We start from the raw sequence: 18,856 nt of genomic DNA, 5'->3' as shown, positions 1-18,856 counted from the left end.
TACAACAAAAAACAACCCATGGTTGTAGCTTTTATCAGCTTTGAAATATTTTCATATACATAAAGATATAAAAATTCGACCTTCGGTCAACTTTAACTCAACCGAAATGGTCGAAAACTGCAATTGTAAGCTACAACACTTTCAGTCTAGTAATATTCAATCAATTACCTTCATTTTGCAACAAACGGGAAGTCTTTAGCACAATATTTCGATTTATGGTGAATTTATGAATACTGCTTTTTTTTACGTACGCGCATTACGAATTCATGCATCATATTGTGATAATATTTTCTCTGTGTTGCTTTGATCATTTTACAATTTTTTATATAACAAAATCGTCGCAATTTAGTGTACGATACAACGAAAAAATAATTAACTCATTAGCTTTAACCGTTTTGCTCACAGCGCGAATTGTATAAATTATATATGACATTTTTTTTTCGCGCTGTCATATATTCCAATATTTATATATGATAATGATATTTTTTTCATTTCTGATGGTTGCATACTAAACTTCAGGCAATGACAAAAAAAGGAGCCAAAAATGAACTCACTCTTGAAAATTAAGAGTGCTGTGATTTTTTTAATAAAACTTTTTTCCGCTTCGGCGCTCACTCGCAAACGCCACCGGCATATGGGAGACACTTTCGGATATACCAGCTCGGCGTTTAAGGGTTAATAAGACTACAAAATACATTTAATCACATCGATCTTGGAGAGGGCTATTCTTTCTGTTACTCACGCCATCAACAGTTTACAGTCGTATTTTGTGATTGAAATGTCTATAAATAAAACAAAGTACAGTGGTCCTCCGCATTCATGGAGGATGCATGCCAGACCTTGCCCCCCCCCCCGCCAAATAGTCAGAATACCTATAAGAACGCTTAAAACGGCCTTTTTTGTTAGTTAAAACTCAAGAAAAAGGCACTAAAATGTTTACACCTGGTTTTTATAGTTTTATCACAAAAAGTGCATTTTATGATGAAATTAATTAAAAAACAAGTCTTGTTGAAAAGGATTGCTGCATCAGCTCCATTAATCTTGTATAGCCTTCTCTATTTTCCTTATCAAGGATTTCTCAATGTTGCTGAAACTGGCAAGCAATGTGCCATAGGGGATCGTCAAATCCCGTGTAGTCATACTGAATTATCTTTATTACTGCTACTGCTACTGCTACTACTACTACTACTACTACTACTACTACAAGTTGCTCTCTCTCTCTCTCTCTCTCTCTCTCTCTCTCTCTCTCTCTCTCTCTCTCTCTCTCTCTCTCTCTCTCGATGCGACGTTTCGCCCAGATCTGCCAGGGCATCATCACAGTGATGGTTGCTGGAGAACTGAATCTTGGTGGTGAGTCTTTCTCGATATCGTGGTCGTGCGGGCGCTCATGGATACTCCTGCAAGACCTGGAGGATACTTTACTTTTCATTGGCTGGTGGCCAGGCGTCGGAAATGCTCAAGGCGCGTTTGACCTTCTCAGGTGTGTTGCGTCACCTGGAGCCGGGTTTTCATTGGCTGCGACCGTGGTGATGTAACTCCTGGTATTTCTTCCATCCTCTTCAATATTGGTCCCGTCCTGGGCACTGGTGTTATCCTCTGGAGGGGGGGGGGGGGGTTGGGGGGGGGGTTGGGGGGGGGGGTGGGGGGGTTGGGCCTTCCTTACACAGGTGGGCAGCAGGAAGGGTTCCTGTGTTGTATTTAGGAGGGGTTTTTGTTCAAGAATGAATAACGCCTCGATTATCCGCGTGTTTTTCACGATGTCCTCTCACACGACGTGCTGTTGTTGGTGGGCAGTGAGGGCGTGGTGTTTGATGGTACCGTTCTGGGAGTGACAGGAGATCCTCTTGGACAGTCGTAACGTCGTCATTCCGATATAGACTCCAAGACATCCTTGGATAGGGCATGTGTACCGGTAGATGACGTTATTCTGCTTCAGGGGGTCTCCTGCGGGCGGAGTGGGGTTATTCCTCATTACCAGGTCTCTTGTCCTTCAATTCTTATAATAGATTATAAGAGAACCTCTTCCCTTCCTCCACGGGGGGTGACGTTTTCTTCCACAATCTTCTTGATGCATCTCTCCTCTTCTTTGTATACGTGGTACATGAAGAACTTGTAGAAAATGTGTACATCCTAGGAGAGGGGATTCTCTTTATTCTTTTCGTCCTCCATGTACCATTTATTCAAAGCTGTTCTTATCTCCCTGTTGATCAGCTTGTTGGAGCAACCGTTGTTAATCATCATTTGTGAAGCTCGATCCAGTTCTGTGTGGGTGTCCTGCCACGCCGACGCTGAACACTGCGTTAAAGTCCTCCTCACAAAGGCCTTGACAGTGGTGGTCTTGAACCTCGCAGGACACTCACTCTCTCCGTTCAGGCAAAGTCCCAAGTTGGTAGATTTGGTGTAGACAGCGGTGGTCATCTTCGGGGTAGTCTTCATAATTAGGACGTTGAGGAAGGGGAGCCGATCTTCGCTGCTGAATTCAATTGTGAAATTAAGGGCGCTGTTGCGCAGGAACTGCTGGCAAAGAGCTTCAACCTCTTCCTTGGAGTCAGCTTGAATAAATATGTCATCAATGTATCTAGCATACGTCCAGGGATATTGGTGCTGCGAAAAAACCTGCTCTTCAACGGTACCCACATAAAAGTTGACAAAGAGGACGCCCAAGGGGGACCCCATTGCCACGCAGTCTTTCTGGTGGAACATCTGTCCTCTGTGGGTGGTGAAAGGGGCTCTCTTGGTACAGATGTCTATGAGTGTCTTAAGGGATTCTTCCGGGATGTTCGGAGGTTGCATGTCAGGGTTCCTGTAGACCTTTTCCAAAATGATGCCTATTGTTTCCACAATAGGGACGTTGGTAAACAGGGACTCCACGTCGAGGGACGCCATCGTGCCGTCGCCAAGGGAATCCCAGATTTTCTCCAGGAACTCCGTCGAAGAAGTAAGGCAAAATTTGGAGGGGGTATACAGCGTCAGGATTTGTTCAGGCGTTTTGCCAAAGCGTAGGTCGGGGCAGGTGTCTGACTGATGATGGGGCGTAAGGGGTTACCTGTCTTGTGAGTTTTCACGTTTCCATACCCCAAGCTGTAATCTCCTTGGATGGGCGGGAGGTGAGATGCATTCATTGCGGCGTTTACTGTAGTGATGATGCAGTTAGCATCCTGTTTGATGTCTTCAGTAGGGTTTCTGGTCAATCTCTCGAATTTAGAGGTATCTGCTACACCAGCAGGATATTCACCAAAAAGCTTAATTACGCAGCAGCGGATCTTAAGAAAAAATGAGGAGGTAATGATACGTCGGGTAGATAAAACGGCCGCCTTTGTACTAGCTATGTGCCCTACCTGTCCACACCGGTAACATTTAATATCCCTATCTTTCTTACACTTGCTCACCAAATGCCCTGTTTGCCCACACCCGAAGCATACTCTTAATGCCCATAGACACTCATTCTTCTTGTGTCCTGGCTTACCACTTCTGTAACACTGCTGCTCTACCTCACAACTAACTGACCCTACTCTTCCGACAGTCACACTCCTATCTCTTTTAGGGCTAACTAAACTCACGTTACTTGCTCTAACGCTCCTATCAACAACTCGCTCTGCCATTTGCCTCAGCCCTCCAAAAACTGCCTCCCTATAGCTCTTAAACTCTGGTATAACCTCAGCTACTTCAGTCCTAACACTAACACTTCTACTCTCTTTCATACACCTATCTAGCTCATAATCCTCTACTATTTCTAAAATGTTGTTCCATGTTAACCTTTCATTCGTCCATTGCATTTTCTCCTTATGTTTCAGATTCATAAACTCATATATGCTCTCTGGTACAGTCGCCAACAACTTTCCCACTAACTTCTTATGGTCATTTATTACTTCGTCCCCAAACTTTTTCCTAGCTAATGTTTCCAACCTGCGCACACACATCGACAACGACTCACCAACATTCATTCTTGCCTCTTCAAAATCTTGCTTTCTCCTATACTTAATGCTACTCTTTATCCTCTTTACCTCTTCCACAATCCTGGTTTTCACACTCACATACAGCACATTCCCTACACTCATCATTACCCCATACATACTCAACAAAACTCCAGTCAAGAAGTTAACTAACTTTCTTGCCCAAACACTCGTTATCCCCATACTTAGCAACACAATTCTTCTAATATTCCTTAAAAAAAGTTCCCTATGTCCCTACAACCACATTCCTCGTATTGTGCACATTGGGGTACCTCTCTCATATACACAGCCTTTCGTACTTCCTGCTCACTCTCACTCTCGCTTTCGCTACCTCCATTCTGACCCCTCTTAACCTCGTCCGAACACAACAAACCAACTTCCATACTAACATCCATGCTCTTGATTACGCTTTTCTTACCCTTCTTCTTTCTACCTACCTGTTTCCACTCGCCAATATCTAAATTACTCTCATCCTGCAACTTATCCTCAACTCTTTGGTCACCTTTATCTGTCCTCTTTTTACCCTGCTCATCAGTCTTACTAGCCTTTCCCTTAACCCTTTTCTTACCCTCAACTTCCTTCTTACCCTTCTGCTCTGATTTCTCCCTATCCTGTGTCCTCTTCCTCCCCTCACTTGCCACAACCTTATCACTTTCATCACTCATACTCTCATGCACTTGTTCTATCACTTTCTTAATCGCTCCTGGCCCATCACAAGACCCAGTAGGCCTACCTCCTACTGCTCCCTCTCCCATGAATCCCTTCGTCTCCTGCACTGCATCCATCATTATTCCAAATTTTTCGTCCATTTTCTTAACAACCATTCTCTCTTCTGGTCCTTTCACCTGACACTCCTTAGCATTCCTCTCATTTCCTCTAACGCACACTTCAGCTCCTCACACTCTACCCTTAACCTCTCATTCTCCACTTCCAATCTTTCCTTAGCTTCCCTCGCCAACCGCAACTCCACCTTCACCCTCTCCATCTCCTTCAACTCTTCCATCCTCACTTTCTCCACCAATCACACAACTCACTATCTCAACTGTCCTGCAGCTGCCATACCAGCAGTCCCTGTTCGGGCACCAATAAATAATGTGGCGGAATCAAAAGCTCAAAAACAGGCAGGCAAAATCCCCCCACATAAACTTAACCAATCCGGCTGCCATACTCACTCTCAGCCACACTTTCCTCTTCACTCTACAGAAAAACACAGGACAATTGACTTACCCACACACAGAACAAAAACACAAACACATGTACTCGCCCCAACTCCAGATACTCAGGGCTATGCTGTGCTGTCCGCTGGTCATGGTCGCTGAGACACCAACAACCGCCGCAAACCAACACACAACCAATAACAAAGAACTACAACCACACAACTCAACAACAACACAACAACCAAGGACCACAAACCCACAACTCAACAAACAACAACAACACAACAACCATGGAGCACAACACAACAAACAAACAAGGACTACAACCATAACAAACAACCAAGGACTACAGCCACAACACAACCACCCGCAACTATAACTTAACAGAAACTCTCAAACACAACAAATCTAACAACACAGGCACAACTACTCTAAAGCAAACAACATCAAACTTAACAACAAATCAATAACACACAAATTAACTGACCACCAATGCCTTCAATACTCTTCACAGACTGCTGTCAACACTACTGACCATCACAGGCTCTGATTACAGACTGACTCCTCAGAACTCTGATCATAACAACTAACTCCAACCCAACTGCACCAGCAGATAGCCCAGCACTCACTAACAGCCAATTCAATCATCCACCAATTATACCCTCTCTCTCTCTCTCTCTCTCTCTCTCTCTCTCTCTCTCTCTCTCTCTCTCTCTCTCTCTCTCTCTCTCTCTCCATATCCCAACCTGTATAATTACGTTATGATTCCAGCATATGCAATTTATTCTGTCAACCATATTCTTGCATATTACAGTAATGGCCTGCGAATGTAAAATTACTTTAAAAACAAAGTACATAAGAATACTGTGCTTGCACATTAAAGACTTACCATTTTTTCTCTCAAATATAGCAGAGAAAAACAGATGATGAGGCGTAACAATTTTAGCATCGCGTACAAGTTGTGTGCTAGGTGATGCTTCATAGTCAGACCAAATCATTGGACGCCAAGATTTAAACTCCGTGCATATTTTTCCTGGGAAATGTTGCTTCAGAAGTTCTGCTGGTAAGGCAATTGCACTGTTTGGAAAAAGATTAAAACATTTTTTAAAAATTTACAGAGCACTTAATGAGACTAACAATTTCTAGTCTTACATACTGTTATTGTGTAAAACCTACAAAAAGTTCATACTGGTATAAAACTGTTACAGACGGCCCGCGGTTAACGGCGCAATCGCTCAGCGGTGAATCGGTTTTACGGCTGTTGTAAAAAATATTCATTAAAAAATAAGGCATTTTAAGGTATTTTTACGGCACAATTTTCAGTTAACAGCGCCGCTATCAAACGACCTCATACATTTGTAGAAATGCCGTTCAGACCATGAAGGTTATGCAAATGATATTAAAAAATTTTATGAAGAGTTATTACATAGGTATTAGGGTAAAATATATGCCTCTGACGCTGTTCTATGCCGAAAATATCGAGTTACATAAGTGCAAATTTAGCTATGGATGTGTCGATTTATAAATGTTCATGCTTTTATGCTTAAAATGTGTATGAAAATGTATTACGTATAGGGTATTTTTATTTCTGTGCAGAAATATGATAAAAAGGCAGCTTTTGAAACTGCCCTTCAAGTTATCAAATACGATGTTTTTTCATGTTCGTTTTTGTAAGCCGCTGTCTGCCGCTCTTCTGAAAATATAGTTAAAAAGAAGTAAAATTTAGCGATCGATGTGTCGATTTTTTAAATGTTTATGCTTTTGTTTAAAATGTGTATGAAAATATATTACGTATAGGGTATTTTTATTTTTGTACATAAATATGATACAAATTAAGGCAGCCTTTGTAACTACGCTCCACGTTGTCAAGGGATGTTTTTTCATGTTCGTTCTTGTCCGCCACTGTTCCGAAAAATGCATGATGTTATTTTATTAATTATGCATCTTTTCCATAAATCCTTTAAAAAGTTATACATTACTTCACTGTATCCAATAATATTGTATGTATTCTCATATTATTGTATTGTATGTACAGTGGTCCCCCCGTATTCGCGGGGGATGTGTACCAGACCCCCCCGTGAATAGTAAGAACCAGCGAATGTTTGGAACCCCTATAAAAACACTAAAAACAGCCTATTTTGTTAGTTAAAACTCAAGAAAAACCACTAAAAATGTTCATACTTGGTGTTTTTAAGTTTTATCACAAAAAGTGCATTTTATGATGAAACTGATAAAAAAAAACCCAGGAAACTGATAAAAAAACAAATTTTCTGCGAATAATGCTGGGAAACGTTCCCGAGAGAAATCCGCAAATCCGGAGAACGCGAATACGGGGTCCCGCTGTATTCTCATATTATTGTATTATAAAATACTACGGTAAATCTAAGCCAGTATTCCGCGGAGCAGTCAATGTTGTGGTTTGAAATCAGCTGATGGCAAATACGAGTTTGTTTTGCCATATTCAACACAATTCTGAGCGAATTCCCTTGCTTCTAGTTAGCATAAACGAATATCTAGATACTTTTCCTTATACAACATATTTTTAGGTGGAAGTATGAATTGCATACATGTCCCTTTGTGAATGTGAACTACTTTTTTTTTTTTTTTTTCGTTAACAGATTATGTTGGCGGCATGTTTATTGCGTAAAAAAATTACGTGATTCCGTTCGCAATTATCCTTTATATCATCGTCATATGAACTTTACATTATTTACTTTATATCGGCGTGAAACCAACAGTAAAATGCGTTCTTTCAAGCACAGTAGTTTTGATTAAAATGATTTTATCTACGGTTGTGTTTGATGGCATACGTTTACTGGAGTTTTATCTTTGTTGCCGATGTACGATAATAGTCATTAGCAGCTTGAACATTTTTCTAAGCTTTAGTTATAACTAGGTTTAAATTTAACAGTATATTTCCAGATTGATCTTTGATCTATATTGATCTTTGATCTATAGCAAATAAAGTTATTACATTAAGATAACACTACAGCTACCTGTAAACTGTATAAACCTTATTATATCTTTACATACTCAAGACACCCAAAGGATTAAAGCTAGGTTTTTTTCACTTTATAGCATTTATAATGCTATAATGTACTGTACAGTAAATTCTATAGTACTATACTGCATAAATATAATTTTACTTATTGCGCCATTGCGGGATTACTGCGCCTTTGACTGGTCTAGAGTTTCGAAAGAAGGTGTGCAGCGGCCGTACGCTTTGAAATCGCTTAAGTGTCGAAAATCTCTTAGCATTGGCGGCCGGAACGGAAGCCCTGCCGCTGACCGAGGACCGCCTGTACTCCCACACCAAAACATTACATTTAATAGGTAAAGGCTATCAACGCAGAAAATTTATTCTTTATCAAAGTATTTACGGCGACTTCAAAGAAGAGCAGAAAGAGAGATTACTGAGAGCTACTTATGCACATGTCTCTTACTGGGAGCTACTTATGCATATATCCTACTATTAATAGTAAAATCAAAGTAAAAGGTCTTTAAATATTTAAAAAATAATATAGAAAGTACAGTCAAGTATCAAAAACCAATCCATGCAAAATTAAACCTATGATAACCTGAAATACACACAGAAGCCTAAACTCAGACGTATCAAGGCAAATGCCATTAGTACTGTAATGAATGTACAGTAAAGAAAAAAATCATCAAGAGCTACAAAGTTTTATCTGAGAAAAAGACTTTCATTCTTACAAGAAGTGTATGACATAAAAAATTTTAAAGATTATAAAAAAAGCAACAGATTAGACATTTCTAGCTTTTCGCAGACCTAAACCAAAGGATATCTTCCTCAATAAAATGAAAATTCCATTAAATACCTAAAGCAGTTAGGGAGCAAAAGTAAGATTTACCCAATAGGACCACTATGAACACCAAAATTCAAGCATTATTAACTTCACCTTTTATCTTTAACCTATAATCAGTTTTGTAATAAGAGGAAAAAATCACAAATTCTTTGTAATTTGTATTTTTCCTAGCTATACTTACCTCAAACTACTATCGTAGGAGAAACCTGGATTGTCAATCTGGCACTGACGAGAATAAACCAGTTATTCCTCCACCCCCAGGCCAGGTAAATACCCCGGGGGTCGAAGGCCATGCTACCCCTTGACCTGGACTCCAGTCTTTTCCTCGCCCCTAAGGCACCTGCCCTAAGATACACGGGGATGGTAGGGAGGGCCTAAAAACTCCGTAGTTCGAGGTAAGTATAGCTAGGAAAAATACAAATTACCAAGAATTTGTGATTTGTTCTGATGCCGTATACTTACCTCAAACTACTATCGAAGGAGACTTACTCCTTAGAAGGAGGGAGTATCTTAGGGAAGGGGAGGCCCGGAGGAAGGTCCAGAGGGCACCCCCATGGGGACCCAGCTCTGCTTGTTGGGAGACGTGGGGGTGGGTCGGGGGCCCTGGCACTGAAGGGGGAGGAGGAATAACTTCCAAGGGCATCATGTAATGCAATGGTTTGTACTATGAAGCTATATGTACCCTTAAGCTTACCTGAAGAGTTGTTGGGTCCTGAGACATATGCCAAAGGAGCAGGTAGGAAGAAAGATGGTGGGGGGTAGGTTGGTAATGCACTTCATTCATGCCACCACTCATACCCTAAGCTCCAATCCACGGTGGGGCTAGACCTGACCCGGAGGGGCCGTCATGGGACACCCTCCAGACAGGGGACGAACCCCGACCGAGGTACAGGGTGGAGAACCGCTGCGCCCACACGCGGAGTGGGCAAGAGCGGCTCCCCGCTGACCAAGCAGTCTGGGGAGGAGGACGACGAATACGCTCGACTCCTCTCGTAACGGCGGCTTCCCTTGGCTCTACATCTCCTCCTATGGGAGGACCTACATGACGAACTCGATGAGAACCTGTCCTCCAATGAATGGCCTCTCCTCTTGTCCCTCCTAGGGCGACTCCTGGCCCGGGGTGAGCGGGTAGGATGTCCAGAACAGGGTAGGGGAACACCACCCCTGGAGCCCACCCCACCCAAAAGCCCCGCAGCCCAGTCGGGGGAGAGGAGGGGTCACAGAATGAGAGAGAGAGAGAGAGAGAGAGAGAACCCTAAAGACTCTGTCGGCTTCGGACGCCTCCTGGGGAGACCCCCCCGCCTTCGGACCACCAGACTGGTAGCTGAGCGCGAAATCCACTTGTCCAATGAGAAACTACGTACTTAGCTGGATCCCACATTGACAGGAGGTGGGATAAATGGACATATTCTATTCGAAAACACTAAGACATGTAATGAATTTGAAATAAAAAAGCTGCTAGCACTGAAAACAATGCTTGTTGTTTCCTTTTCTGTTTAGAAGGTACAGCTGGAAAATACAGCATCTGGCTGGTGCATTACCAAAACAAATCAACCAAAAAACTCTGTCACCTTCACTGGAATACAACCAAAACCCCTCCTTTGAGAGTGGTGGGTACTCCATGTATGTTATACCCCCAAGGCTCCCCAATCTTAGCACCTTACTATAGGTGAGTAAACAGTAGGAGAAAATCCTGTGCTTTCTCCAAGGTATTCAGAAAATTTCAACGTTTTAATTTCCATTAAAAATAACGAGAAGCGAATATCAATTTTACTTCCAGGAAGACGATTGTAGATTGGACATAAAGGGAATATAATGCCTAAAGGCTAATGAGGTAGAAGCTGTTCTGACGTCTTTAGCTGTCACTTAAAAAAAGACAATGCTCTTCTCAATCTGAATGTCTCAGAAATAAAGTTCATCAGGATAAAGGACAATACGTTCTTAGTCAGAGGACCAGATGAGCTCTTGCCATTAACACCATAGTTTATGGATGGCCCCTTTGAACTTCCCGTCCCTGTCAGGTAATACCTGAAAACTCCAATTTGACAGAAACCTCTCTATTCTTCCTCAGAGTCCTGGGTGCTCAGAGCATGAGCTGGCACCAGGCAAGCTAGGAGCTCGGAAGCTGGTTAGTGCTCCTGGACGTCAGGTGTCCGTAAAGTTCTTAAGGTAGAAAGAAAGGATCCAGGTCTTGGATGGGTCCTCATTCTAGGTTAAAAATCCAAGGGAAAACTAGCAAAAGGCACCTCCTTCCTTGCTTGGTTGTTAAGGTAGGTATGACAAAAGAACTAGCTCCCTATGCTTATGCATGCGTTAAACATAGTTCGATACCCCTTAATAGTGGAATATGAAATTCCAGATCTCCTTAGAAAGAGAGATAATCCGCAATGGTCAAACATCTCACAAGAAGAGACAGTGCCCAAGACAAAAGCTTAAGAAAAGCGACCTCTGTCTGGTACACAAAGAGAAAAGATTGACTTCTACATTGTGCAACAGCCTCTGCAACACTTCTTGAAGGACTCTTCAACTGACAAGCCACTGGAGAGTCTGAAGCCTGTTTGGGCAAGAGAGGGCCACCCTTTGTGGATCTCTTATGGTAAGGTTGTCTGATAAGACATGGTTGGGAGGGGGGGAGGGGAGATTTGGGAGAGTCCACCTACAACTGAGCAGGTTTGGGAACCATTTTACACAGGTCAGAATGGGGCTAAGAGGGTCATCGTAATTTGCAATGAACCTGAAACTTGTGTAGTGCCTCCTTGACCACAATGAAGGGCGCACGATGAGGTCCAAGATGGACTGATCTGTAGCATGTGCCTGCCACACATGTTGTACGGTTTGGGATTGGTCCAAAGTTGGCCTACATCATAGGTGCCACAGTTCCCGACAAACCAGGGGATCTAAGCTCCATTCAGTGAGCAGGACATGCTTCTGACGGCTCAGTTTGTCCACCAGAGCTTCCAGTTTCCTTGAAAAAGTAAGACTAGAAGACTTTATTGTTCTGTCCACAGAGGAAGATCTCTTGCTTTTGGTGGAAGGAAAATGCAGATGGTACCTCCTTGCTTACGTAAATATGTTAGGACCGTGGTTTTTTCTCAGTGGAAAATGACAGTCTAGGTGTGAACTAGGGTCGAGAGGCACTGAAGCCCTAATTAAAGCGTTATAGCTCTCTGAGAAAGATGGAAGGCTACGTCCTTCCAGCAACCACGCCTGTGAAATTTCCTGGTTCCCCAAGTGGGTTCCCAACCTAAATTTGAGGCGCTAAGTAGAAATTTAGGTCTGGGCTCAAAGGAAGAAACATCCTTCCTAAAAATCTAAGTTCGGACAGCCACCTCCGCAGGTTCACAATAATTTGGGACTATGAGAAAAAACAAAGGTGTCCAGCTCTGTTCCCTGCCCCAACTGGTCTTCAGTCCAAAAACCTTCAAGCACTTATCCATCAAAGGGAATCGAAGAAGTCAGTGGTCCAGGTACAGACTGATGTTCATGTCAAGAAAATGAAGTCAAATACAAGAGGAGCAAATGACTCAAGAGAATACTTGTGCTCTAAGGAGGCTGAAGCACAGATCCTTGAACTGTAGGATCCTGTCACATAAGAAGGGTCTGAGAAAATCCCACAGTCTGGCATGGATGGAAGGATACTTCCTGTATATCTATGTTTTCATCCAAGCACCATGGAGAATGAATGAAAGAACAATATGATTCGCCTCCATTTTGAACTTCATCTTCTATTTGAAGAGAAAAAGGTGGCTGTGGGAGATGCAGACTCGCTGACGACCATGCAGGCTCTAGGACAATTGAGCAAACTTGCAGATTATCATGCAAACTCGCAGACAACTGTGCAGACTAGCTGTCTGCCCTGCTGACTCTATTACACATAGATATCCGCTCCATAACGCCATGCATGGTTTTGACAACACCTTCATACAGAGGGAAAACTTGTGGAACGGTAAGTGACAGAAAATAGTAAGCCAGTCTGCAGTTAATGGTGGGGGTCCCAGCCCTGGCCAAACCCCACTAACTGAAAAACAGCTATAATAGCACTAATAACGTGCTTAACGGAGCTATTAACTGGAGATTAGTATTACAGTTAAGCAAAGATCAGCTCCGAAAACCCAGTTAACGGTGTCACTCAACAAGGCATAAAACCGGATCTTCATCAACTGATCCCACAAGTAACCTTGTGAAAAAAAAATGTTAAAAAAATCCATAAAAGCCACAAGTCTGGGGACAAGACAACAGTGGTCTAGTTTAAATTTTAAAAAAAGGGAGCTGAGAAGAATAGAATTCTTCTATAGATCCTGTCAATATTCTAAACAAAAATATTAGAGCCAAGCGCTCTAGAACAGATGCCAGGCGCTCAGGAAATGGCACCATACACTAAAAAGTTGGCACCAGGAGCTGGGAATTTGAAACGCGTTGGGGAACTGAAGCCGATTGGGAGCACTGGTCCGAAAGGATTCATGGAGCTTTCTCTTCATGCTTGGAGTCTAAGTAAGGTTGGTTAACAAAAGAACACTCAGGAGAGAAGGTATCACTGTTCCAGAGGAATTTGGACCGAATAACAGTAAGAGGGGACAACAGCAAAACAGCAGGAATGGCTATGAGATGAAGCTAGCTTCCTTACTTTTGACAGGAAGTAGAGAAAGGCAACTATCATCATGTGTATCTTCAGTAGCCATGAAGAGCCAAAAACTTCACAGCATTTTCAGTCTGCGCCAGATTCCTCGGAACTGGAAGAAAGCTGGTGGACTTGTTGCAAAACTCTCATCTGAAGACTGTCTGACTTGACTAATGTCTTGGTGGACAGAAGTCCAGAGTAGGTTAATCCTGATTCTCTTGGCAGGCAGGAAAGTCCAAAAATTCTGAGAGTTAATGCTGAAAACCAAATGGAGGACTCTTGCAACAGTGGGTGCAGAGGAAGAAGTATTGATAACATAATCATAATAAGGCAACATCTCTCAGTAAACACTTAGACGTTCTCAATCTTCTTAGCCAGTGCTCCTGATGTTAGTCAGAAAAAAAAAAGGAACTTCAAAAAATCTTGACAAGATCTTCAACAAGGACAGTTCTGTTGAAGCACTAGGAGGAGGAAAGACAAAAGACACTTGTCTTGCTCCTGTTTTAAACAAAAGCCAAACTCCCAATTCCTTGACACTTCTTGGAGCACAAAGAAAGCAACCAAAGGAGGGAGCTTTCTTCAACAAGCTCATAAACCTGGAACAGAGATGTCCTTATATGCAAAGGACGGGACTCTGAGACACTGTCGCTTATGAGGAGGCTCCCTGTTCCATCAGAACTGGCACTCAAGAAAGAACAACAGTGCATTCTAAAAAAAAAAAAAAGTCAGGCTCTGGAAGCCTGAAAGCTGGCATCAAACAGACAAGATATGCACCAAGCGCTCGCTTGGACACTACTGGATGCTCAGACATGCTGGAGACTTGGACGAAGCTGGACCCTCTGACACAGATGGTCTCTCAGGTCTGCTGGGCGTTCTGACACTTCTTGGAAGAGTGCTTTGGTGCCAAATATATGTGAGCTACAACGAGAAGCACAGGAGACAAACACGCAAGACTGTTGCACAAGCTACAAAAAGGCTGTGTACTATGCTCCTGCTACCAGAGCCGCTTACAGGGGAGCAGAGAAATGCGATCAGCAGCTGAAATGTGCCTTCAATGGCTCAAATTCATCAAAAAGGACCATCGGCGACTCTTGTCCACACTGGAGTCCGTATCACTAGAGGACAATGAATGCACATCTCTATGGACACCTTTCCAATGCCTGTCCATTGACACCTGAGACCAGCCAATAGGTTTGACTGAGGAGGCAACCCCAGGGCCAAACCCCTTCAGACTCCCTTGGACTGTTAGTACGCTCCTCCTAGGTCTAGGGGAGTCTGACAGGGACTTTGGGTCTAGGAGATCCAAGGGGCTGGACAGCCACCCCTCCACTACACATCCAGTAAGATGCCATTCCATTGGCTGTCTGTCGACACCTGGGACTGGACAACAGGCTTAAGGGGGCCGGCCAGCTAGTGCCGTTTTTTAACGACAGGACTTTGACATTCATACCACTTAATAAGGTGACTTGGGACATCTCCAAACCGCATATGATTTTCGCCTCTGACCTTCGGTTTTGTGACGCCAGGGCGATTTATCCCCAAAATAACCATTTTTCAAAATCTATCTCCTCCCTTGATATTTAATATTAAGACCTGGGATTACTACCATATATAGACCTGATGTAGACCTCCAATCAAATGAAGAGTTTTTTTTCTAAAAGTCATTTTTTTTGCTAGATATGAATTTTTCAATATGATACAAAAAAATAAACCTTATAAATCACGAGAAAAAAATTTATTAAAAAAAAAAAAAAAAAAAACAAAAAAAAAAAAAAAAAAAAAAAAAAAAGACGAAACAAAAATTGGAAAAAAGGGCTCTATTTGATTGTTCTATAATGTCTTTCTGAGTTATATACCAAATTCCAATGTTAAAGCTTTAAAACTAAGTGAGAGATAGATTTTGAAGGTCAATAAGTATAGTTTTGAGATACGGGCGTTCAAAGTTTTCCTTCGTATTTCTATAAAGACAATGTTAATAAATAATGATTATTATGAATGCATATTTCTTTTTTATATTAATAAACCAAAACTATTTTATTTATCATAATTTAATCATAAATGATGATCCCTTTGCTCATATATCGTAGCCTGGGGCACTGCTTGAGGCAAGATGGGGCACTCCTTCCTATGTAACCCCCTCTCTCCCCTTCACTAACTCGGCTTATTACAGCGAATTTTCTTCTGTATGTTAGCGAGATGTTTTCCTTGTATTTTCCTCTTTGGCATGATGACATTCTTGCCGAAACAAAGATAAACAAACGTAAATGCAAGAGAATGTCAGAGGTGAAACTCAAAGGTGTACTCTCTTTTTACAAAGACAATTTAATAAATCATGATTATTATGAATTTCATATTCCATTTTGGGTATTAAAAAACCAAAACTTTGTTATTTATCATAAATGAAGATCTCTTTGCTCAAAGATCGTAGCCTTGGGCACAGTGTGACGTGTGCTGTCAGGCAAGACGTGGCTGTTACTACGCAACCCTCCCCTCTCTCCACTAACTACGCGTATATTATGCTATTCTGTAATAATATTTGAGCAATTTTTCTTCGTTTGTATGTTAGCGAGATGTTTTCCTTGCCTTTTCTTCATTGGCATGATGAACTTCTTGCCAAAACATACATAAACATACGTAAAAGCAAGCGAATGTCACGAGGTGAAACTCGAACGTGTAACCTACTTGAAGTCTGTGGTCGGACTGATTCATGATTGAAGTTGAACCAGATACTCGCTTCTGCGAGCCACGGAATCTCTACAGATGCCATTTCTCACAATTTTTTTGCCAATAATTATTAAAATTTACGATAACAGAAGAAATATTGCATTTTCTTGTACGGATGAATGTTTTAGGCTTATTGAGTTATGTTTACTAATTACCCTGTAACTACGAAAGTAAGAGGAATTTTGACGAAATATTTCGTATACGTATTCTCAATTGCCATATCTAGCTCCATGAATTTTTTCATGACTTTGCATTTTTCGCTCTATACCACCATATATAGGGGTTCCGGCCGGCCCCCTTAACTGAGGGGGTGACTACCTGTGGGTTAACCTACCTCCCTTGGTCTTCCAGTATACCCCCTCCCAGATTTAAGGGAGTCTGACAGGAACCTTTGTCTAGGAGCATCGGGGGAAGAGTAGCCACCTCCTCCACTGCACATCATTTCACTATTACAATGTTAATTTCCTGTTAACCCAGACACAAAACTGGCAAAGACATGGGAAGGAAGTGAGGGAACCAGACATGGGAGCAAGTGAATAACAAACAAGAGGGCTAGAAGAAAAATAAAAAAAAAAGTGGGGAGTTGGCACCAAACAAAAGGAAGCTGGTGCTGGGTGCTCTGAGCTGGCGCCAGGTTTGGGTGCACAGTTCTCAGCTGTCAAGAAAATCTACTCTTCCTAAAGCTCATTGCAACCAAACATTAAGCACAATTTCTCTCATTACTACAATCTGCCCTTACACATTTCCAGTTCTCTGAAAAGGAAAGTGTGTTAAGTAGCAAAACAAAGATGAACTTGAATCAGATCTCAATAATAAAAAAACAACAAAACACTGATCCTGAAAGCTAAAGCTAAAAGCTTGAAGGCTACTTGAAATCAGCAATAATACTTGACTGAAATCCGGTTAAATAACCAGCAATAAATGAACAAAGCTGCTGCAAATACTTGATGTTTACATCAGGCACGGCAGAAACTTAATAAAGTTATCTGCTAAGTCATTCTTGGCATTCCCATTGGGCGGGAAGTCAACTGCACTGAACACCAGAAACACTACCGCAAAATTTTAATTTAAACTGCTGTGTGGGTTTGAAATCATAGCTATGTAATCACTTGGTAAGTTATTTATATAAAAAATTATTGATAATGATCTCAAGGACTGACATGGTTTGAATACAACATGAAGTAGCAGCAGCAATCAGGAAATAGATATGGGAGTGTTACATTGCAAACAGTATAAAGGTGCAAGTTCATGGAGATGGGCAAAGTGCAGGAATGAGACCACATGGCAATTTTAGATCACTATTACAAATTACCTGGAAAAGGACAGATTCAATTTCTAGAGGCTTATTTATATATAAAGGTATATGACCTACTTAAAAGAAATTTGACTATAGCAATAGGCAGTAAGAGAGCAAAAGTATTTGATGGAAAAGGAATGATAGAATCTAATGCAGTGGAGATGGGAGGACCTTCTATAAACTGTTCTACAATGTACACTGCAGGAATAAGAGCATGAAGATCATTCAGGTAGTGCATGCACAAGAAAAAAAATGGGCAAAACACACAAAACATTTTACTCTATGAAAGAAAACACTTATTTCCTTATAACATAGCCATGATGCTGTTACAGATACCACAACACTGAACATAGTACTGTGTTCACAACCTTATAACAGCCTGTTTGGATTCCAAAACTAGCATAACTAGCATTACATCAGCACTAAATTTTACCTTTATTTACAATTGCATGTAAACTGAGATGAAACAAAATACCTGGTTGAGGTAGCACTTTCCAAGTTTAATAACTGATTGTGCAAGGCTAATCTTGCTTGTAGTCGACGCCTAATTGCTGAAATTGTATTAGGCATGTGTTCAGCACTATCCTGCCAAACAACAGCTTCACTATCCACACGATGGCTTGAAGCATATGGGCCATTGGCAGTTCCTGACTGTAAAAAAGACAGATGGTATATTCAAGTTTTAATAAAGTTTTGAAAGAATGTAACCTTCAAGAAAAACATAAGTATAATACAAAAATACAAACATTAACCAAAGCAAGAAAAAAATGGGTATAACCTATATGCACCAACAAAATTAAAATATATCTCATTGTTTACCCAGATAACAGTAAAGGCATTGATATGTTGGACAGTGATCTCTAAATCTTTTCTGGGAATATAAAATTCTGAGTTAAGAACTAAAATCAAGATGGATAATTACCTACAGTACCTTCACAGTGATCAGATTTCTTAACACTACTAATTAACCCTTAAATGCCGAAGCGGTATTTTAAAAATTGCCTCCCGTATGCCGGCGGCGTTCGCGAGTGAACGCCGAAGCGGAAAAAATGTTTTTTTAAAAAAATCACAGCACGCTTAGTTTTCAAGATTAAGAGTTCATTTACAGCTCCTTTTTTAGTCATTGCCCGAAGTTTAGTATGCAACCATCAGAGATGAAAAAAAAATATCATTATCATTTATAAATATTGGGATATATGACAGCGCAAAAAAAAGTCATATATAATTGTATACAAATCACGCTTTGAGCAAAACGGTTAAAGCTAACGAGTTAATTTTTTTCG

The 18,856-nt window shown here is 41.4% G+C and overlaps 1 protein-coding gene across 1 annotated transcript in view; it reads right to left on the bottom strand.

Annotated features, from left to right (window-relative positions):
* The window catches only part of LOC135220919 (THO complex subunit 5 homolog B-like), a 255,615-nt gene that overhangs the window by 81,113 nt on the left and 155,646 nt on the right, over positions 1-18,856 (bottom strand). Inside the window, exons 11-12 of the mRNA XM_064258553.1 lie at positions 18,049-18,224; positions 6,000-6,187 (exon numbers count right to left, since the gene is read on the bottom strand). Coding sequence (XP_064114623.1) covers positions 6,000-6,187; positions 18,049-18,224 — 364 coding nt within the window. The remainder of the gene's footprint in view (positions 1-5,999; positions 6,188-18,048; positions 18,225-18,856) is intronic.

Source organism: Macrobrachium nipponense, chromosome 2 (assembly GCF_015104395.2).
Source record: "Macrobrachium nipponense isolate FS-2020 chromosome 2, ASM1510439v2, whole genome shotgun sequence".
NCBI lineage: Eukaryota > Metazoa > Arthropoda > Malacostraca > Decapoda > Palaemonidae > Macrobrachium > Macrobrachium nipponense.
The sequence above is the reverse complement of the archived record's forward strand: the minus strand, read 5'-3'. Positions and strand labels throughout refer to the sequence as shown.